Consider the following 22930-nt stretch of genomic DNA (forward strand, 5'->3'; position numbering starts at 1 on the left):
AACTACAGAGCCCACGTGCTCTGGAGCCTGCATGACACAACTAGAGAGAAGCCAGCACGCTGCAACAAAGAGCCTGCACGCTGCAGCGAAAGATCCTGCATGCCGCAAAGACGATCCCGTGTGCCGCAACTAAGACCTGACGCAGCCAAATATAAAATAAATAAGTAAATAACTATTTTAAAAAAGAGTTCTCATTACAAGGGAAAAAAACATATATTAAAAAAAAAAGAATGAATGGCACCCTGGTTTCTGTAAATTTCGGGCATTCCAGAATTTTGGAGGTGCTGAGATCTGTGAGGTTAACAGAGGGTAAGAATGGGACAAATGGAATGCTAAAAGTAAGGGCAGCCTTACCTTTCTGGAGATCTCGGCCCCACAGTGTGGTGATGGCTGTGGTGCTCGTGCCACCTGTGGTATATTGAGATCTGACTGTGCAGGCTCCTGTTGGCACTTGTTTTATTCAGTACACTGGCAAAGGCTCTGTTTGAGCCTCGTCCACAGCCCTCAGGAGGTCTTGGACTAAAGTAACTTATTTGATCACCTCCCACATTTGCTCCTTGGGAGTCCCAGGTCAGGCTTGCATTGGTAAAGCAATTTCTGAGCATTTATTCTTCTTGAGATGTTCTGCTGACATCCAGACCAACGTGATTACACTGATGTTCCAAGCTCTGATCTCAGCCCCACTGTGATGAAATTCACAAGACATTTACTGTGCTCTGTGTGATTTTTCATTGGTTGACCCAGGCCAGATATAGCATAAGTAAGTAAGTTCCTAGTTTAGCATTTTAGCTCTCCTGTGTCAGATCTTGCCAGGAGAGGGGAAAAAAGCCAAGGAGGAAACTATCATTCTGTAATTATCTTCAACCTAAAAAGTGACAGGCACCTTCACTGGCAGGTATGGCACCCTCCTTCCTTCACCCTTTCCCCTCTGTGATGATTCTGGTCCAGGCAGAATCAGGATATCATTTTCCAAAGGAATTTGCCATGAATAACCCATAGATAGGTTCAGAGGGCTGGGCTGGAAGCCAAGGCTAGAGATTCTGTGCTCTCAGCCCACCTCCCCATACCCCCACTGCACCCGTTCTTTCCTTGGTACCATCACTCCTAGAACCTTGGAGCAGGCGTCCTTCCTTCTCAAAAACAGTCTTGGCTGCCAGTGGGTACAGGGTTTCTTCTGGGGCTGATTAAAAGGTTCTGGAATTAGAATGGGGATGGTCGCACAACTTTGTGAATATACTAAAAACCACTGAATTGTATATATTGGAAGGGTGAATTCTATGGTATGTGAATTATATTTCAGTTGTAAAAGAACTCATGGAATACTAAGGCTTTGTGCAAAAATTTTAAATACTGCGGCACAAAAATTCCTGAAAGACCCCATGGGCTTTCACTTGCTTCCTCTCTTTATGCATGTTCGAAGGTCATGTCCTCTGATGCCTGTGTTGGAGGTGGAGGGGATCTGATAGAAATTCATTCATCTGTCTTAGTCCCTGTTCTGTGTCAGGCTGGGGTGACTTTGGTCTGGGTATTTACTTGTCTCTGCTTCCACAGTTAAAACAGGGGTAATGAGCCTGACCTCCTCGATGAGGGTCTCCTGGGAAACAAAAAGCCAGTTTGTTGAGTGCTTTAGAGGTATGAGGTGCTGGATTCCTCTTGAATAGTTACAGGAAGGGCTAAAGTGGGACCTGACGTGTGGAATAGAGCAGGTACAGGCAAGAGGCTGGACGTGTGTTGCTCTAGGTGATTTAATTGTGCCATTAGGTGCTCTATTAGGAGCTGTCGCTGCTTGTGATTTTTATGTCTGTGATGAGAAGGGGATGGAGTTTGGTTTCTACTGTAATGTCAGGAAATGGACTTGGGAGAGAAGGGTGTGTTTCCCAGGAAGAATCTTCCCAGTGCTTTGATGTGGAGCCTTGATGAGTGGTTAGAAAGAGTGAGTGCTGTCGAGTGGGGTTTGTGATTGCAGGACTTGTGATGAAGTGTCATGCAGCAGCCGCGGGTCTATCCAGGCACGCTTGGAGGTGCGCCGAAGGGTTTCTGTTCACCTGGAAGTCTGTAAAGACCCCTTAGAGGAAAGATGAACTTGGGAAGCTTTTGTCACTGCCTCACTTAACAAATGGAGCTGTGCCTGGGGGAAAACCAGGACCAGGCTGCAGGGGAGCCTTTTGCATACCCTCTGCCCACCGCAGCGTCCTAGATGCTTGTGCCGGTCACTTCCAGAGCATGAACAGCTTACCAACCCAACAGGGTGACTAAGTCCTTCAGGCAATTAGGGAGAGAAGCTAAGAATGAAGGGGACCCTGAGCACCTTGTTTTTGCTGCACCCTCGTCCTCCTGCACACTCCAAAATTTATTCTCCTCCCTGGAGGAGAGGTAGTATGGTAGGATGAGCTAGGGAATCATCATAGGCTGATGACCTGTGGCTCATGAATCCTTCTCACTGACCTTCCCTGAGAGGACCAGCCAGTGTTCTTCATCTTCCTCCTCCTCCTACGTATTCTCCTATCAATGTCTGAATGTCCGTTTCCCACTTCGCTCTCTATTATAAGAAGTCCACTCACACTTCAAGGCCCAAAACTATAGGATCTTCTTCTTCTGGCAATGCTGCTCTCCTCCCATCTTCCACCCTCTACCCAAGCAAGATTACTCCTTCCTTCTTCTGTTTCCACAAAACTTTTATGCGTGTGGTGTAACACTTTACACATTCATTCACAGTGGGTGGCTTTGGAGAACTTGTTGAGAGCCTCATTTAGATTAGTCTCTCAGTGCCTAGAACAGTGCCTGGTGCGTACATAATACATGCCCAATGTGTGTCTGTTAAATAAATTAATGAATACATAAGTAAATAAATACAGCAGAGCATCATTTGTACACTCCCACAAAGAATGAAAGATATTTATAAACTGTATAAATATTTAAAATTGTTTTCCTCTTTATGATTGTGGTAACTTGATGAGAATACTTTTCTAAACAGATATTACTCTATCTTCTTTCCATGTATTGAATTGTTTAGTCAAAGGTGATAAGTTTTGGGAGAAGAAGCCATGTCTTTCAAAAAAAAAAAAAAGAAATTTGACAAAGCGATGCTTTGCCAAAGTATGTTCAGCAGAATATGAGTTTCTGAGGATGATAATAGTTGTTAAGGAAAAAATGATCTTAGGGCCAAATGAAGCCCAAGAAAGCTGGATTAATCAGGTTCTTTCTGTTGTGGGATGTCTCAAAGTTTCGATCTGGTATTGCTTAGGGATATTAGAGAAAGGGACACATAACAGTATGCTTCTGCAGCACCGCTGAACACCTGCAGTATGAAGTACGTAGTAGGTTTTGGTATATTGTTATTTATTTGCCGATGATATTTCAGTGCCTGAAAGCAGGTGAGTGCGTATGTCTGTGGTAAGGGCCTGCTTCTTCACAGCCCTCTCATGTATGCCCCCTTTGCTCTGCAAAAATGAAGAGGAATATTAAAGGGAATTAAAACATTACTTTACCTGCCGAAGCAAGCATCAGACATCTCCAGTGGACTTTGCAGCAGATGACGGTGGTTTTAGAAATAACCTGTCAGCTCCAGTGGCTCTGCAGTAACCTCCCAGGACTCTCCTATAAGTGCCAGTTCCCTGCGCAGTAATTACCAACTCTCTCCTTGGCAGACGCACTGGCGTCTCCGAGTAATTTCTAGGGAACTCACACTTTCAAATTTACAAGAGGCAAAGAATCTCCTGTTTACCTCAAGAGGTCGTCAGGGTATTCAAACTGTGCTAAGTAAAGGATGCTATTGATCATAGAAATATGGGGAAGGACTTGAATTTTTACCTTTGTATTTTTCTCAGTGGGTGAGAGGCTGGGCCACTAGTTTATGGTGCAGAGACTGATGGGGGGATAATTCTCTTCTTCTCAGGGCCTCTTCCCTTTCTTGAGATTTGGAGCAGCAGTAAGCCTGACTTAACTATAGTTAGAAACCCTTTGTTGTCTTCATCTGACACTGGCTAATTGGTACCAATGTCTAAGAAGGAGACGAAAAGGGAGATTTGGACTGGTCCAGTTGGAATTCTGACCTGTGCCTTTGGTGTTTGTCCTCTAGAGATCTCAGGGAACACGGAGGACATCCCTCTGGTGCGCTGGAGGCAGCAGTGGCTGGAGAATGGCACTTTACTTTTTCACATCCACCACCAAGACGGTGCCCCAAGCCTCCCTGGACAAGACCCAACCGAAGAACCCCAGCGTGAGTCGGCAGAAGAGGAGCTGAGAATCCTCCACATCTCAGTCATGGTAAGAGCAGCACAACTGTAGCCTCTCAGGCTATGGCTTGTACTTCCTTGACATTAAGAGTCTGGGTGCCGTAGACATAGCTCTGTAGGACCCAGCTCCACAGTCTGATCGTTGATCTTGTTAATAAGTACATTTCCTATTTATGGGAAATATCTCCACCTGTGGTGTAAGTAAAAATTGCAGTTACTTCTGTACCACCATTACCCGACTGTTCTAAGAATATGCCTAGACGGGGAGTAACTTCTACAAACCAGAGACGGTGTCAGATGGGGGTAGTGGGTTGTCTTAGAAAGGAATTATTCAATTAGATCAGAATATCTTATAACAGTTTCTCCATAAATGTTTGCTGAGGGACTGAATTGCCAAGCTGCTTGCTGCTACTGAGCCCTCTTCTCCCAGATGGGAGAAAATCAGTCCTGGCTTTCTCTCCTCTTACAGTAAAGGGTGTGCCAATTGATACTTGCCTTTCTCTCTAGCCCATCTCAGAAACATCACCATCAACATCCCTTCTAAGATACCCCTTCTGAAAATTAGAGAATTTTTCCTAAAATTCTAGGAACTTGTGTTTTAGAATCTCACTAGAAAGTAAGTGCTACAGTGGCAGGCAGGGGTTTTGTTTGGCATTGTTTTGCTCATTGGTGTATCTTCAACACCTAGAATAATGCATTCACATAGTTAACGCTTAATTATAATTACTTGTGGAATAAATGAATGCATTTCCCAGTAGAAATGGAACATGCCTGATTCACTTGGTATTTTTATTAGTAAAATCGGTACATCACCTGCTCCTGGGGTAGCTTGAAAGCAGGTTGAGACTTGACTGATTATCTGCGGACTATATGTATGGGAGGGGATGGACTCTTTCACTGTGAGGAAATTCAACAGAGTACCAAACGAGGTCTTGATCTAAACTTTAATTAATCTATTACTCTGGTACCATCACTATGTGCTGTTTAGTTTTGTGTATTACATTGGGGAAAACTGAGCACATTTTAGATGTATTAAAATTTTCATTATCTAAATATTTGACATGGAAAATATCCCTATAAAATCTCTGATAAAATCTCAGACTGCAAGCCTTCTATTTCTTCCTCAGCCAGTGTCTCCATGAATAACTGACTTGGTACATTACCTGCGTATGCACAGCTGCTCTACTTTGTTTAAACTATGTGACTGAGAAAAGAATCCTTGAATAGCAAATAGAAAAACTTCAGTGTCCAGATATGCCAGAAAGTGAGCAGGTAAATCAGATTACTGTGCCTCACATTTACAAATTAATTGAGGTTTATAACATTAGGGTTAGGGTGCTCGTACATCCTTAGTCAAAGACCACTGTTTCTTCTCTCAGGGAAGCTTGTCTTCTTCAACGTAGCTTGTAGTTTCCAGATTGTGGTGAGATCGGGCAGACCTGCAGAATCAGCCCTGGCGTCGCTTGGGGTGACAGATGCAGGGGTCACGTTGCTTTTCTTTTTATCATGTGGTCTGATTGAAAAGAAGGGTACAATGGTGGACTTTCCACCAGCTATCCACATCCTCCCATCAATGTGTGAAGCGGTTATTGTGATGGATAGTTTTTGTTTTCTTCTGGTCCAAGACCATTTCAAAGGTCCAGTCTTTGTAACACCACAGAAATGTTTAGCGTAAAGAGAACTGTAAAGAGATTCCCAGGAACTAACGTTGGGAGTGGCTGTGTCTGAAAGAAAGACCCTGAGTGTAAGAGGTTAAGGCAGGCAAGGTGTCAGAAGGTGTGTTTAGTGAGGGCTGGGGAAGTGGTGTGAGCATCTGTGGGAGGACAGTCCAAAGATTGTCCTAGTTGCTACATGATATCTTCAGTGTAGCAAGGACCCCATCTTCTATGCTCAGAATGAGGTGCTCCAATAGATTCTCCAGAGAAGTGTGTGTGTATGCATGTGTATGTGTGTGCCTATTTGTGGGGATGGGTGGCTGATCAGGGATGCCAAAGAATGTGAGGAAATAGATGGTGTCCTCAAAACGTAATAACCCTTACAAGAAGCCCTACATTGCTAATGCTTTTTGTTGAGCCCCGCTGGGCAGGAATTAATGGAAAGTGGACACTGAACTGGAAAGAGAACAGAAGTCAGCCTTAAACCTGGGACTCTTTGAGCTCTTTCCTTCATATGCTACTGGTTACCCATGGCAGACCAACTATGATGTTCAGTTTTCCAAATAAAATGGGAGAGATTACTCCTTCAGCTTGACTTTAGTTTATTCTATGTTGTTTTCAACTAAGCTGGAGGGGGCAGAGGTTCAAAGGGCTTGAGTAAAGGGTAAGGGTGGGCAAGTCTGGTATTTGTCGCTGGCTTGCCCTCTTGGATGTGGATGGGTCCACATCTCCATGAACAATTCAGGAAAGCCTGTGGCTTCTGCAGGAGCACAGGGCCCCCAAGGTGAACTGAAGATATAAGTACTCCCTCCCATCCTTGCCAAGATGGTGTGGTCAGTGGAGCCTCCTGCCGCCCCTCTTGCCATCCCGCCTACCTCCATTCCTGGTGCATCCACCCTCAGACACTGTCTCTCCTATCCTTTACATTCTATTCTAGAAACAGTTTCAAAGTTTGAAATTTTGTATCTGCCCTCAACTTAGAAATCAAGCCTGAAGGTATCCTGTTTGAAGATGTCGTTCCCAGAGTCTCTGATGGTTTCTTCTTAAGAGACTCAGGGATTGGTAGACTTTATCTGATACACTTTATGCCATATATTTTGGAAGTAGGTAGGCAGCCATTTGAGTCATCTGGAATGACACATTATAAATGTTAGAAGATAGCAAAATCCTTTGACTAGTAACAGTATTGGGCAGCGAAATGCACTTAAATGAAGTCTTATTACCCAAACCCTGTTAGTTATGAAATAACAATAGCAGGGCTATTTTTCATTAACTATAACAATCAATACTGATGCAGTTTTTAGTTGGATCAAAATAGCATAATTCAAAAAAGAGAAAACTTAAGGTTATCAAAACATGAATATTAAAAAAACAAAACCAAAAAAACATGAATATACCCAACCATTTCTCTTTTGTTAAGACAATGTATATTTAAAAGCTTAACTAATAATCCGAAATATTTCTTATATGTGCAGAGGGAATTAATGGTTCTGTGAACACCTTAAAGTTTACATTGCTTTCATTTTGTATTTACACTTTTCTCATCCATATAGCCTCAGGGCAGAGACTTCCGTTTGTTTTTATATTTTGCATTTACTGTGTTTTATTTACACACAAAGTGTCAATATAAGTAATGAGAGAATGAGATACAGAGGAAAACCCTTTTTTTGTATCCTCTTGACATTGTATGGATGAAAATTGGTAAGTTCTCTCTTACACTGTGCCCAGTATATACATACCATCAGCAAAATCGTGGGCTTACAGAAAACCAGTACCTCAGCTAGGAACTTGGCAATTTAAAACTTTAAAAAACCTTTTGCTTTTCTTATTTTTCAGTCACATCCTAAAATTTTTGAATTATTTTTTCCAAAGAAGTACTATTTCTTCCTTACATAGAATAATTGGATTTCCTTCCTGAAATCTTATATTACTGCTTTGAGGGTCACATGATGTATTTTAACCTCCTGCATGATTCAGATGTGGCTGAAGAGATTTATTTCGAATTTTGCAAGATAATTGACGTTTAAAACTACAAAAGTACACAAGGATTCTCTTTTGCAAACTCTCGAACAAGTGAAAGCAAAATCATCAAATGAAAATTGCTATGTGAGCTTAAACCAGAAGTCAAGGAATTCTTCAGTTATAAGCAAATTTTTTACTCCATTGAAGGTCAAGTTTTAATATGACATTACATTAGATGGTCAGACTCTGTGTGGATTTAAAGTTCCATATTGTCCTTTTGCTAATTTACCATGTGATCTACATTTTTCTTTTTAAAGTACACAAAAGAATTTAATGGTGCATAATATAATTTTAATGGATTATCTACTTATTTCATCTTTGTAATTAAAGATGGCAGTGTTAATAGACTTCCTACATGCATATGGGTTGGTTAAGTGTGTATATATATATATATATTTTTTTTTTTTTTTTTTTTTTGCGGTACGCGGGCCTCTCACTGTTAAGATGATAATATTTTTTGTAGTTCAGCCTTCTTAGGCACAGTTCACAACTGAGGAAAAAAATAATCTTTGAGCATTTGTCTATCCCTCTGAGAGTTTTATGAAGATAACCCATCAATGAATCCTGGGTGCTACACAGGACCACTAGCCCTGGCTGTGTGGAGCCCATTGGCCAGTGTCTGCAGGTTCCTGTGGCCTCCAACTGCTGGCTCCTCAGGGGTCCCCAGGCTCCTCATTGCTGGGAGCCCCAGGTGAGCCCATGGCGCATAGTTTTCTTTGGGGAGAAAAAATGTAGGAAACAAGGTTCAGGATGTTCCATTCTGGTGAGGTCACACTTGGGGCTGAGTTAGTGCAAAGCCCACAGAACACACGTATGGGGGACCCTAAGATTGTGCGTCCAGAACTGCAGACAACTTTGTGCCCAAGGACCCATCCTTGCTCTTACTTGAGCATCCTTATTCAAGTTCAGTTCAGCTGCCGAAGCGTCACATATTACTTGCTTGAAGCTGTCTTCATTTCACTCCTAAGGTTCAGCCATTTCTAGGGCAGAGAAGAGCAGTTCTAAGCATGTTCATTGCTGTGTGCCACCAAGACTGTCAGGTACTTATTAGGTGTACATGGGCATAGGAGAGAGGTCTAGATGCTTTTTCTTTCAGTACCTTTTACCTTCAACAAATCTGTTACAAAAAATTTGTTAGCAAATTCATTCATCAGAATCACTTTTTCTGTACCTTTGGAAGGTACAGAAAGACAGGTCCTGATTCAGTCCAAGGAGCTTATCTAGGAACTCAAGCCATCCATCATGGGACTAGATTGACCGATTGGCCATACTGTCCACCTACCAAAGCCATCTTTGTGTTCTTGGCCTTCCATGAGGAAAATGGGTGGGCAGTTCCTAAAATAGCAAGACCCCTAAAAACAAAACCCCTTTGTTCTTGGGTTGTCTCTGACTGTCTGATGTGTGACAGACTGGAGATGCCAGGGTCCATTTGAGGGCTATTCCAAGTACTGAGGGAGAGTTGGCTTGCAAACCTCCTCTATCTGGCACCGTGGTTTGGTTGTGCATCTCTTGTCGACATGCATTAGGTGAAGGTACATGTGAATCCATTAGCCATTTCAATTGATCAGCTATTCCATCTTGCTGGCTGCCCTCCCCTATTCCTGTAGAGTGGGAACTGGGGCGTAGTGGAAGGAAACACTGCATTTAGTTGGAAGGTGGTCTTCAGATCTGGCTTTACCACTTCATGTAATCTGCTGTCCTTTTGGGAAGCTTCATTACCTCATCTGTGAGATGAATGCATTGGTTAGCCTTTTTAGCTTTAAAGAATGGAGATCTACTCAGACCTTCTTTGTAATGGAGTTTTACTATAGAAATTCATATGGAGGTAAGGGAGACAGAAATCCTCTGATTTAAAAAAAAAAATCTGAAAAGCAGAATTTCCTGAAGCCTGGAACAGGTAGGTTGTGCAGGATCCAAGTCATCTTGTCAGCCCCCAGCCTCAGCACTTTGTGGTTTGGCTTTTTGCACCTGTTTCTGTTACTTTTGTGGCCCTAATGAGAAACTTTGTCCAGTCTACTCTGTAAATGTTTTCCCCATTTTTCCACTTTTATAAAATGTTTGTACTATCCATTCACTCGTCAAGTCACCTCACTTATGACCTCACCTGACTGCTCTCAGCTTTACAAGGTTTCCAGTTTTGTTCTTGCGGCTGCCAGCTTCCCTACTTCCCCCCACCCTTTTTCTAACTCAGGGAAACAAGCAGATGGACCTCACTAGTTACCATAGTTCTGTATGTTCAGAGACTTTCCTATCAAATTATCCCGTAGGTAGATGTAACCTTAACCAGCCTTCTTCTGTTGGCTATAGTTATGGGGAGGTTGGCCTAGGTGACACAGAAAATGGTCACTCCTGCTCCAGGGACAGCTTGGAACCACTTCCTTTAGTAGAGGCTGATAAGTCATGAGTCCATGATTCACTTGTTTGATACAGTGGGCAACTACAATCTAACTTGTGGAGGTGTTAGGAGGATCAAAAGATTTCATCACCACCATCACATCATCATCACAGTCTTAATTTTGCACTTACTGTGTACTTCCTATCTAAGTACTTTCAATATACATTAGCTTATTTTTTATTCGTATCACAACAGCATGAGGTAGAGTTTGTTATTATCTCATTTTACAGACAAAGGGACTGAGGGCCAGACAAGCTAAGAAACTTACCTGAAGTCAAACAACCCTAAAGGTGCAGAGCCAGGATTTGAATTGAGGCAGTTGTCAGAGTCTATATACTCTAAGAAGTAACCAGCTCATATCCTAGCCCATAGTGAGCGCCCAAGATATATTTATTACATGTCCTTTTACCGGCTTTGGTTGTTTTGTCAACTTTTGTCTGCTGAGACTCAACTGACGTGTGTCCCCACTGTTACTTCAAAGCCACTAACTCTTTGAGCACTAGGACCCACAACCAAGGTGGCATGCAGATCTGTCTTTCTGTGGCTACACCAGGAAGCTAACCCCAAAATTTGAGAGTCTGTTCAGCTCAGCTGACCCCACCTACTAACCTTGGCTGCAACCACTCTGCCTCACAGCTGACAGCGGGTTTATTGGCAGAGAAGGGAGGAGGGAAGTTGGGGACTTCCAACTCTAAAATTGTGAAAGTCATGTAACAGTAAACTTAAGCTTCTTCATATACATACTTTCACACTTTTGCAGTAAATTTCTAGAAACCAAAAAAGCATTTTAAAAACATTATTGACCTATCGTTGATTTAAAAAATCATTGACTCATTCATTCATTTAGTTATTGATTCTTTCATTCAATGATATGTCAGGCTTCATGTACTTTTTTAACTATTGATAGAAAACTAATAAGACAAGATTCTGCTTTCAAGGAACATTCAATCATATTATTAACACTTAACGTTTGAGGATAGCCTTTGGCAGAACTGAGTGTCAAGTGGTTCCCTGTTCCATTCCGTTCTTTATGTCCTCTTTACAATTCTATTCTCCTTTTTCCTGAAGCTCCTAGAGGCCTTCAGTTACCCCCATTTCTCCAGACAGCAAGGAGAATAGCTAAGAGGCCAAATTTTCACAAGGATGCTAATGTCTTTTAACAGCTGGATGTAATATTCTGTTCTGCAGTTTAGTTCACTTGATATAGATGCCAACAAGTTACTTTTAAGTACTTAGTTCCAAAAATCCCTGAAGATCTTTTTGAAATAAAGAGTCGTAATCTCTGTGGGGCTTAAATCAATATTAGGAACTGGTAATATTCATAGTAATGAAGCTATCCCTTCACTCGCTGTGTCCCAGACAGCGTATGGGATTATTTTCATGAATAATGTCAATCAATTTCCATAGCAGCTTTATGAAATAGTATTAAATCTCCCACTTTTCGGATGTGACCACTGAGACGTAGAGAAAGTAAATCACAGACCGAATTTCACATAGGTGGAGCCAGGATTCTAGGCAGGTATATCTGACCTCAGACTTCACTGTACTGTAAGACTGCAGCTTGGTGGCATGAGGGTTGGCTGGCTTCTCCAGTTTTGTAGGCTGTGGAACAAGTGTGCTTCTTCTGGCTAGCACAGCAGAAACCCTTTGGTTGATGAGGGTTAGGAGGGCACATAGAGAAATGGGCAAGATACTGTCATGTTGGAGTCTCTGAGTCACTTCAAAAAGTGAAGGGCTAGACTGGGCAACAGGATCAAGCATTACAGAAGCCTGGGGTTGGATCTGAGCAGAGGTCATTGAGAAGCCAAGAAGCCACTGGAGACTGTAAGTTCTATGGTATAGTACTTTAGTTCTATGGTCTAGCTATGGTACTTTGTAGCAGTGGCTTTGCTATCAGAGAGACCAAATTAAATCCTCATTCTGCCACTTACTAGACTTTCTAGCGGCTTTGGAAAAATTGCTCAGGTTGTCTAAACTCACTTTTCTTATCTGTAAAATGGGAATGATAATAGGTTCTACCTCATAGGGCTGTTATGCTGATTAAATGAGGTGATTCTTATTAAGCACTTCCTACAGTGCCTGGCCCATGGGAGGTGCCTAGTAAATATTGCCTAGGTAAACTCTTGGGGTGCCAGGTAAGCTGGATGTAACAATTTCTGTGTGCAGTGTGTTACCCAGGGGCCCGCTACCTTAGGGAGCCAGGAAAGCAGGTGGGATCATAGCAACATCTTACAGGGTCCTAGAGGGGTTTTGTTCAGGGAAAAGACTGAGGCAATTAGGGACATCAGGGCCACAGAAGGTGCCCATTACAAAGCTGGGATGTGGTCATGGACATCCAGGGCATTGTTAAGTCACTTGTATTGTTTAACAGGGTTTCCTAGCAGCTATCCTGTGGTTTAGGATGGTAATCTCAGCTCCAAACTTCCCTGGAAGAGCTTCATTAATTAACTAATTTTTTTTAATCAAACCAAATGACGTCATTATGGGAATTCCTTTTCTACCCAGGTATCCATATTATTACATTCACAAGAGAAAAAAGAAGGCATATAATGATGGGTGATATTCAGACAGATACAAAGATTGTTATTACATTCACAAGAGAAAAAAGAAGGCATATAATGATGGGTGATATTCAGGGTCAGTATTGGTGGAAAAACTCAGATTCTTATTCTTAATGCTGTTATATTTCCTCCAGATCATGCTGTCTTCTCTCACCTTCTGCCCCTCCCTAAAGCTTTGGGATTCTCTCACAGACCTGAAGTTTGTCCTTAAATATGACCTCAAACCCACACCCATGGGCCTTGGTTGGAGACAAACTAGATTCAGGTAGAGCAGATAGAGCTAGCTGGGCCCACAGAGAGACCTCTAGCATGGACAATGGCAGGAGATTAGGCCAAGGATCTGTAAAGGGCCAAATGGTAAACATTTTCAGCTTTGCAGGCCATTTAAGCTTTGTTGCAACTATCTAACTCTTGCCATTATAGTGCCAAAGCAGCCATACACAGTATATGAATGCATGGATGTGGCTGTGTTCCATAAAACTTTATTTATAAAAACAGACAGTGGGCCACATTTAGCCTAGAGGCCATAGTTTAGTGACCCTGATCTAGTACATTCTCCTCATTTTGTCTACAGAGCCCAGAGACTAGACTCTAACAACTCGGTAGAAGTTATAGGGTTCTATTTGCAATGTAAAAGATAATAGTTTGCTAGTTTTTGTTAGACTCCCATAGATTGATTATAATTGTCACCTAAGGAAGGCGCTGATAAAGACTGTTCTTGCTAAAATTCAAGGCATATGGTATTTACAAGTTCAGGTGAAATGCACTCACATTAACCTCTCTTGAGAGGTATTGATGGGTTTAGTGAAGACAAAAGTTGATGAAAACAAAAATGTGCATAGACTTGACAAAAGAAATATAAACAGGATACCGATTAGCAAACATGCTGTCTTCTCTTCCCTGTGGCTCCTGCTTGGTTTCAGCGTTGCCATACACAGTAGACTTATATGAAATGCCTGTTCATGTTAGAATATCTCCTTAAAGCAAAATACCTGATATAAATGTACATGCGGGCATGGAAGTAGAATTGTGCTTCCAGACACATCACCATCAAGTTGGTGACACGGAAGGACTTTACGAGTTGGTGGTGGCTTTCTGCCTCGCTGAGGAGGCTGAGGGTGGACAAAGCATTTTAAGACCTCGTCTCATAAAATCAGCTGTGACTCTTTCAAGTATCTGCTCAAGTTTATTCAAAGTCTTGCCTACGTGAGAGGCTGATGTCAGGAGCCCTCCTCAACGTGGCATAGGGGCCCCCACGGTACATCCGGGGCGGTTGGGAGCCTCTTAATACTGCCCTGCTATTTATGAATTCTCCTGACACCTCTATCACTGCTGCTGACATCCATAAATAGCAACAGAGATGAGTCAAGGAGCCTTCTAACTTGGGATGAATCAGATGCTCTGTTGATACATTGGACCGTGCCTGACAGTACAAGTGCTTCATGGAACAGTATCCGGAGCCTTCTGGGCTCTGGCTCCCAGTCCCACAGTTTGCTTAACGTGAACCTAAGGTGACTTCTGCTGCTCCAGCACCATAAAGAAGGCAGAGCTGTATGAGATCCCTACAGGAGATCTGATACCAAATGTTTATGAAAGGATTCAACCTTTTGTTTTCTCCCTCCTTCTCTCTTGTCTGAGGAAAAGATGGAAGGCTTTGGGATTAAGACACAAAAGTATTTTGGATTTATGAGTGAACATGTCAGGATTTGGCATCGATGGGCCTTAGACACATTATTGCAGAGTGAGGTAAGTTGCCACACAGAACAAACTCAGACGTGCTCTGCATCCCAGCAGTGACGTTAAAGCATCTCTCTTTGATTCTCTATTTATTCCCGAAATTTCATGGAGTCTGTACATCCAGGTCACCATCCTCAGGCTTTCCGCTGGCTGTGCCAGTCCCCAGCCCCACTCGCCTCTGATCAGCGAGAGCAGCCCCGGCATCTAAGGCCTCCAGCCTCTCCAGGTCACAGTCGCCTTCCTGTGACTCCACCTGGAGTTGGGATGGGGCAGCATCCGCATGTCCCAGCCAGGGCTTCCATGGCAGAGTGGTACAGGCTGAGAGCCTAGCTGTACTCATACAGACTGTGTTTCCTTTTTCTCTCCTCAACAGTGATTAAAGCTCGGCCGAGGAGACGAGCAGCCTCGTGTTGGATAAGACCACTGAATTAGAAGGCAGGAGGCGTTCACTATAGTTCTTTTCCCCAGAAGAGTCTGTGAAACCTTAGGCAAGCTCCTTTACCGTCCTGAACCGCAGTTTTCTTATCTGTATATGAATGTTTTCAAAACTTTAGGCATTCAGGTTTTTTGCCAAATTTTTATACAATCTGTGTTAGTGTTTTCAGAATATTTTTATTTAAATTGACTGTCTTTTTCAGTTTGAAGTTATTTTAGCTTTATCTCAGATGAAAATGCCAACAAAATCATAGGTTTGAAGTAATAGTTGATTATTTCAATATAGGTTAGGAAAAATAAAATTTTATGAAATAAATAAAAGTGTTTCATACTTTTACCAGCCATTAGCATGCCATCGACCAGGAGCATCGGATGGGCTGTGTGTACCCTGCCTCGGGAATCCCAGCCTAGATGCCCTTCAGGATGCTTCCAGATCTCACTTCCTAGGAATATGACAATGAAGGACAGATGGGATACTAACAATCCCTGGTTAAAACAGACCTCAGGGTAATATATCGAGGAACTTGATTCCATCCCCTGCAGCAACTCTGCTCTTCTTTTTTCCATTTAGGAGCATGAGATGATGGTCTGTGGGGAAAAGGGTGGGCTTCTGTGCCTATAGGTTGGTTTGATGGTGGCAGTTCTGCCCTGGGAGGGATCTGTCACTTCCCACGGCGCTGATCTGTTGGAAGGAGTTTGGTGGCTGTGAGCCCTTGCCTGTGGCCCACTGGGATCTCTCTGCAGGCACTCTGAGATGTTGCTGAACTGCTGGCCCAGGGCCCCTGTGCTCAGCCAGCTCTGCTTTTCACAGTCCCCAGGGAGTCACCCTACACATGTCCCCACCTTTGCTGGCAGGAAGTGCTCCAGGATGGAGTGGCCTCCGGACCACGTGAGGGATCATGTCATAGGAAGGGCCCACAACCTCCAGCTTGGGGGACTTGGTAAGGGGAAATGTCCCACAGAGCACTGTGGAATCACCTCTGGAGGACTTCGGGTGCTCTAAGAAGAGGATGTTTATCCTCCTACCTAAAATGCCTTCAGCGAAGCCAGAGGTGGCGTGATTCCTGGCAAGCACAGATGAGCCAGTGTTTTTTTAAATTAATTAATTAATTTATTTTTGGCTGCATTGGGTCTCCGTTGCTGCCCCGTGGGCTCTCTCTAGCTGCGGCGAGCATGGGCCGCTCCTCGTTCTGGTGCGATAGCTTCTCATTGTGGTGGTCTCTCCCGTTGTGGAGCACGAGCCCCAGGCGCGTGGGCCTCAGCAGCCGCGGCTTGTGGGCTCTAGAGCGCAGGCTCAGTAGTTGTGGTGCACAGGCTTAGTTGCTCCGCGGTATGTGGGATCCTCCCGGACCAGGGATCAAACCCGTGTCCCCTGCACTGGCAGGCGGATTCCCAACCACTGCACCACCAGGGAAGTCCCCTGAGCCAGTGGTTTTATATTTCTTCCTCACCTGACTGCTTCAGTTGCCCTGTGTGCTCTGTTCTCAGGACAGCAGTTAGGAGGAAAAGTCTGTTTTAGAAGGAAAACTCCTGACAGGATAATGAACTCTGCCTTGCCGACTAACAGTGAAGGCACTTAACAGGGCACCTTCCCCTCCTGGTGGGTCCCGTTGGTTCTCGGCACAGCACTCGACAAGGACAAGACAATGCCAGATTTCCATCAGGAAACAGGAATGTGAGGTCCTCTCTGAGGCACTGGACATTCAGCTGCTTTCCTCTCTCGCTTCCCTCTCCTACATGCTTTTTGTGAGTTCCTTTGCCTCTTTGCTCAAGTTTGGATTCGATGTTCATTTTTGCCTAGTTTTATCTAATGGAAAAAGTTAGAGTGGGAAGTGGGCTGTGTAACTATTTCTGTGAGCACATTCAAAAGGCTATTTCTACATCCAGACATTTTTCACCAGCATTCATGCTACATGCTGCCTTACCCAGAAAATATCATTTCAGCTCACTAGGGTTGCAGAGGAGAAAGACCGTTGTTTCACTTATGAATCATCCACACAGATAGTGCATTTTATTATCTGGGAACAGAAGGATCTCTGTCTTCCTATTCATTCTTTTGCCCAGGATCCCCCTTTCTGCACTCTCCTGTTCAGTGTCCCTGTACCTGTCATGGCCATGGCATTGTCCCCTTGTGCCTTCCACTCCTCTCCCTGTGTATGTGTTCAAATCCTACCTATCTTTTACGTCCTCCCTCAAACATCTCCCCCTGGCCACCTTCCCCAATCTCTCCACCAGAGACCATGCCTTCTTCTTGGTTTCCTATGGCCAAGCCATCAGGGAAGATTTCTCTGAGCCTCTCTCATGGCTGGTATCTATTTCTACCCAGTGTGTTAGTATTTTGATGAGTCTTTTCTTCTCTACTAGGTTCCTAAATGGCAGGATCTGGTCTAAGTCTGATTCATCTTTATATTTCTTACAGCTACCAGCACAGCGCTTCACACAAGAAACATCCCCAGTTGGTGTTTGTGGAATGAATATTATTTGTTTGTATCATGTTTTTTCCCCCTTGGTCCTTACATCTGTCTCTTTCTCCAGCCCTGGCTTCTCTCCCTCAAGCTTCTGACTTACAGATCTATCTGTCTGGATGTCCCACGTGCACTCCGAACAACATAGAACAGATGAAATGTATCATCTATCTTCCCCACCACCCTCTCCACTTCCTGTGTTCTCTCCTCGCTTGGTGCAAGGACCATCAGCATGGTTACCCAGGTCAGATCCCCTTTCCTCCCTCTCTGTCCTCATTCAATCCAGCACCAAGCTCTGCTCATTTGATTTTCTGAAAGTCTCTAGAATCCCTCTCTTCCTTCCCTCCCCACCACCACTGCTGATGCAGGCCCCCATCACCTCTCAGCTGACTGCTGCATGGGTTTTCCACCTGTTCATGCTGCCTTCTGATACCATCCCCTCAAAACTCCCCTCTCACTACCACCGGGCTGTTCCTAGTAAAATCCAGCTTCGACCATGTCACCTTCCTGGTAAAATGCCTTGAGTAGTTCCTCACTCTGAAGGGTAAATTCCAAGATGTTGAACCTCTCATGATCTGACCCTTCTCTTCCATCACTCCTTAGTGTCCACTCTCCATTCTAGGCACACTGACCAGCTCAGTCATCTTTCCTGGACCTCCTTTGCTATTTAGTTCATCTGTGATTTCACTAGTGCCATACTTTTGGTGTAAAATGTCTCTTGTCTCCTCCAAGTGGGGTCGCTTTTAATGCCTCTTTAAAATTAGTCCATAGGGCTTCCCTGGTGGCACAGTGGTTGAGAGTCCGCCTGCCGATGCAGGGGACACGGGTTCGTGCCCCAGTCTGGGAAGATCCCACATGCCGCGGAGCAACAGGGCCCGTGAGCCATGGCCACTGAGCCTGCACGTCCAGAGCCTGTGCTCCGCAACGGGAGAGGCCACAACAGTGAGAGGCCCGTGTACCGCAAAAAAAAAAAAAAAAATTAGTCCATGACTTTGCCTAGGAGGCATCCCTGGGCCCCCTCCCTCTAGGGTGGGTGCCTGCCAGTGCACGCTCTGGTGCATATTCCTGCCCTACCCCTCATCCCTGCAGGAGCCTGCCTTCACTGAGTGTGATCTCCTAGCTAGGAGGGATCGTGTATCTCTGTATCCCAGCCAAGGGCCTGGCCGAAAGAGACTCTGGGAATGAACAGACGACCCTGTGGGGAAGGCCGAGCAAGTCTGCCACCATAGAAAGCTGAGGCTCAAAGAGGCCAAAGGGCCGAATGATTGGTGAATGGCACTGCTGGGACTGGGGCCCAAGTGCTCAGTCAGGGCCGCTTCCTCTGTGTTGCAAGGCCTTTGGTGGAATGTTCTGCTCAGGGCTCCTCTCTGGTCGTTGGGGTCCCTTTCTCTCCGCTAAACCCTCACCTCTCTTCCTCTCTCTGCCTAGTCGTGGAAAGGGAACTTAGGGAAGACTGACACACACACCAGAGCTGGCCAGGTCACAAGGCCATCTCTCTATATCTATATTAAAATTTGGTTTAATTGACACTAAGCAAAATCACTGTGAAAGATCTTCAGAGGGAGAACTTCAGCAGTGAGTGTATTACATGGCATGACATGAGGACCGAGGTGGTACCACCTGGCGTTATACAATGAAGAGGCCTCTCCCAGGACCTGCAGACTCGACAGTCCCTGACCCAGACTTCTGGGCAAAGCCAGGCTCCCAGGAATAAAAAAATCTGGGTTTTTTTTTTTTTTTTCCCTGTCCTCAGTGGCTGTGTTCATACCTCTGCAGTTTGCAGCCACAGTGCCGTGACCCCATCAATTGTAAAGTGTGCCAAGTGAATCTGATACTAATCATAGGTAAAGTGCTGAAATTTGTGACTGGTTTCCTTTTATTCCATTAGAGTGGAGTCAGTGTTATAAATGACCTGTAATAAGGTCATTCGCACTCAACTTGTATTCTGGTACGGCTTCTTGACTGAGAGAGAAAAAAACTGGAGTGACTGGTGCTGGTGCTGGGAGTACATCAAACCCTTGGTGTGCCTGTGGGATCTCCCCAGGGTACAGCCCGCATTTGTCGTGGTGTGGTGGCAGAGAAAACTGTTCACGTTGTTGGTCCTGACAGTGTTTGGCCCTCTTGCTAAGCCAGATTTAATTTCTCCAACTACAGAATGGAGTGAACGAGAACTTCTCCATCCTACCTGCAGTCACTCTGCAGAACTAGACATACAAATGTAAATATATACACACATAAATACAAATAATGCTTATATTAATAAAAACAAAAATCAAGGCTTTAGTTTCTAAGAAAAGGGACTTTTTTGTGCTATTCTTTTTGTAAAACACATATATCGTTCTTCTTATAATTAGGTGCTAAACCGATGTTTTAAAATGTGATAACAAATGTCTTTGACATCTCTGATGATGAGACTGTATTCATGCAGAGCTCTGTGGAGGACACAAGAACAGTCAGATCACAGGTCAGTTCGTTTTACTAGAAAAGCATCTCTGTCAGCTTAAACGAGCCCTCTGCCATCTCACGATGGCTTGCTAATGGTACATAAAGATACAAGCTAGAATGAAGTTGCGTAGGTGAGAAGCCATCACGCTTTCTGAAAACACAGCTAATATCCTCTGGTTGATGGGTCTGTAGCATGGACCTTCCATTCCTCACTCCCTTGGGGTGAGGAAGCAGCCCCCCTACTGTAGCTGACTCCTTCCAGGGAGGCTCTACAGCCAAGGGAGCACCTCAGGGTTGGCCAAGGAGCCAGCTGAGGAGAGCGAAGAGGGCTTCCAGATGGAAGCCTTAATTCTGAGCCGACAGTGTAGATATCGTGCTATTTGTGCTTTATCAGCTTTGCCAAGCCAGCTGAATGTGCCTCCCTGTAATTAATCAAGCAGTGAGCTATTTGCAGTGGGTCAGTTCTGCGCTGGGCCCTCCATTAAGGCTGGGACCGTAGAAAGTTTTAAAGCCATGGTCTCTGCCTGCAAGTCTAGTCAGAGCTATGATATGGGAAACAGCAGAATCAGGGATTAAAGATTAATTAAGAAAAGCTCTTATATGCTTTAAAAATTGGGAGCGAATGCCATGTCTGAGAATTGGAGTAATCAAAGTAGGTTTCAGGAAGGAGGGGAACTTACGCTGGGACTTATAAGGGTGTGAAGAACTGAGGTAGAAGGAGGGTGAGGAAGGACGTGTCGGGGAAGGGAGAGGGCAGAGGTGCAGAGATGGGCATAGACAACCCTGTCACCCTATCCTGTTCTCTCTCTGCCCCTCTCTCCCTTACAATTGAACTGAATGTGAAGAGTAGAAAAAAACCTAAATCAATCCTATCAAAAAGTAGAAAAGTGAAACCTCGTGGACGCCGTGATCTGCACTAAGTCGTAATGATGTTGCAGGCTGGCTGGGAACAACTTCCACGAGGTCAGGAAAACATACCTGCCCCTGGAACAGGATTATGCATTTGCTGGGGGGATGACGTCTGCCTCATTCAGTTGTCTTGGAAGCGCAAGCCCCCGACTGTCTTTGTATCACGTGAGCGTCTCTGGCCAGATCAGGCTGACCTGTGGATGCACTCTGCGTGATCAAGCTGTTGATCAGTAAATCAAAACAATAGCAGAGTTAGGCCTTTTGTCACTTTCCATGGGTGGGATGGGGCAGAGCTGGGTCTAACTTCCAGCTTCCCTTTGCTCTGGCCCGTCTTTGCGGGCAAGCACTGGGCTTGCATCCAAGGTCCTGGGATGTATAACTAGCATCTGGCCGGGAACAGAGGGAGCCGTGGTCAGCTAGTGAAGAAATCAAGCTTACAGGTGACAGGTTCTCTACTTCACCTCATCACCTCCCCCTCCAAAGCCCCGATATAAGAAAGAAGTCCTGGAAAACCAGGAGAACAAAGCTGACAGCACGCAGAGACGTGTGGGTGGGAGGCCAGCGAGGGGGGAGGCAGGGCAGGGAGTTGTTGTGTGTGCATGTGTTTTAAATTAATGATGGGAAGGATTTGAAGACTCGTACAATGACTTTGCCAGGGAAAATGTAATTAGCTGAAGACAACATGCTGCTGATGTTGGAACCGGTGGTTTAATGAAGCCTCCTGCCCTAATGAGAACGTCAGTGTCTTGCTCGGAGATTGCCGTCACGAACAGGGCCTCTTCTCCAGATTTTGTGCTTGATTAGTTCCAGAGAAAAATTGAATTGTAATAATTTTTTTTTTTAACAGGGAGAAACAAGAGCCACAGCACTTAGTGTATGGCCCAAGAGCAGACTCTTGACTGTCAATCTTCCCTCCCACTCCCCTCTTTGGTGTCAGACAAAGCTTGCTGGCAAGGAGTGAGGGGCTTGGAGGGAATCTTAGCATGTGAAACACTAATTGTGTTCGTAGGTCAGCGTCTCCCCCAGTCCTTAATTCCCTTGCCTGTTCCTTTGCTACAATTCTTCAGCTCTATTATGCATATTACTTGTTGCCAAGATTGAGTCACAGCTTGAGTGTTACAAGAGATGTGACCATGGATGCCCGTTATTCTCCTTAGCAAGGCGGGTCAAATAAGTTACAGGTTAGAAGAGCTTTATGAGCAGAAAGCCATGAATAAGAGTTTTGCTAACCTCTGTATTTGATCAGCATTAAATGACTTGCATTGGGAGTGACCATTATCATTGTTAGGGCCCTAATGCAAAACATGACCTGCAGGGATTCTCCTACCTTTTCCAAATCTGTTGGCCAGCAGTCTTTTGGGTGACCTGACTGATGCAGGTTCTAATTTCCCTGAAAGTGTTCAAGTCCCACATTTTCTCCCCAGCCTATCTTCTACACGTGTTGTTGTATTATGGAACACATCTAGTGTTCCTCTTAGGGCTCTGACCCCAGAACAAGGGCTTACAGGCAGCAAAGAGACCTGAGTTTATGTGCAAGTGTGGCAGGCTATTCTCAAGGAGATAGTTGAGCATCTGTGCCTATTGACCCTAAAGGCATTTGATTTCACTTAGAAAACATCCACCCAAGAACAGATATCTCCGTAAGTTTTCTCTTCCTGTGTCGAAACGACCGCCCAGTAAGTCTGGCCGCCCTTGGCACAATTAAATTATTGCTTGAAATTATGCACTTGGTCAACCCAGTGATTACATTAACTGATCAGCTTAATTGAAGAAGACTGGGGGCATCTGGGGCAGGCAGTGAAGACAGTATTGAGTGTAGACATTTGAGAATCCTTACTTGCATAACCCTAAGAGTTAGATACAGGAGCAAGACCACCAGGGCTTAATTTGGAGAAGATGGGAAGTTGGGGAATTGCAGCCCAGGCTACAGTGGTGGGTTCTTTTCTACTCAACAAGGTCATAAAACAACATTGTTAAGATCAGTGGTTGGGACTTTGTTTGAGCAAATTATGTAGCCCCTCTGATCTCCTGTTTCCTCACCTAAAAAATGGAAATGGTAATTCCTACTACT

The 22930-nt window shown here is 44.4% G+C and overlaps 1 protein-coding gene across 1 annotated transcript in view; it reads left to right on the forward strand.

The window, feature by feature from the left end:
• ASTN1 (astrotactin 1) overlaps nt 1-22930 on the forward strand; it is a 323825-nt gene that overhangs the window by 117008 nt on the left and 183887 nt on the right. The window contains exon 2 of the mRNA XM_024758832.1: nt 4079-4266. Within this exon, the coding sequence (XP_024614600.1) occupies nt 4079-4266 (188 nt within the window). The remainder of the gene's footprint in view (nt 1-4078; nt 4267-22930) is intronic.

Source organism: Neophocaena asiaeorientalis, unplaced genomic scaffold (assembly GCF_003031525.2).
Source record: "Neophocaena asiaeorientalis asiaeorientalis breed wild unplaced genomic scaffold, Neophocaena_asiaeorientalis_V1.1 scaffold182, whole genome shotgun sequence".
In the NCBI taxonomy this organism is placed as follows: Eukaryota; Metazoa; Chordata; class Mammalia; order Artiodactyla; family Phocoenidae; genus Neophocaena; species Neophocaena asiaeorientalis.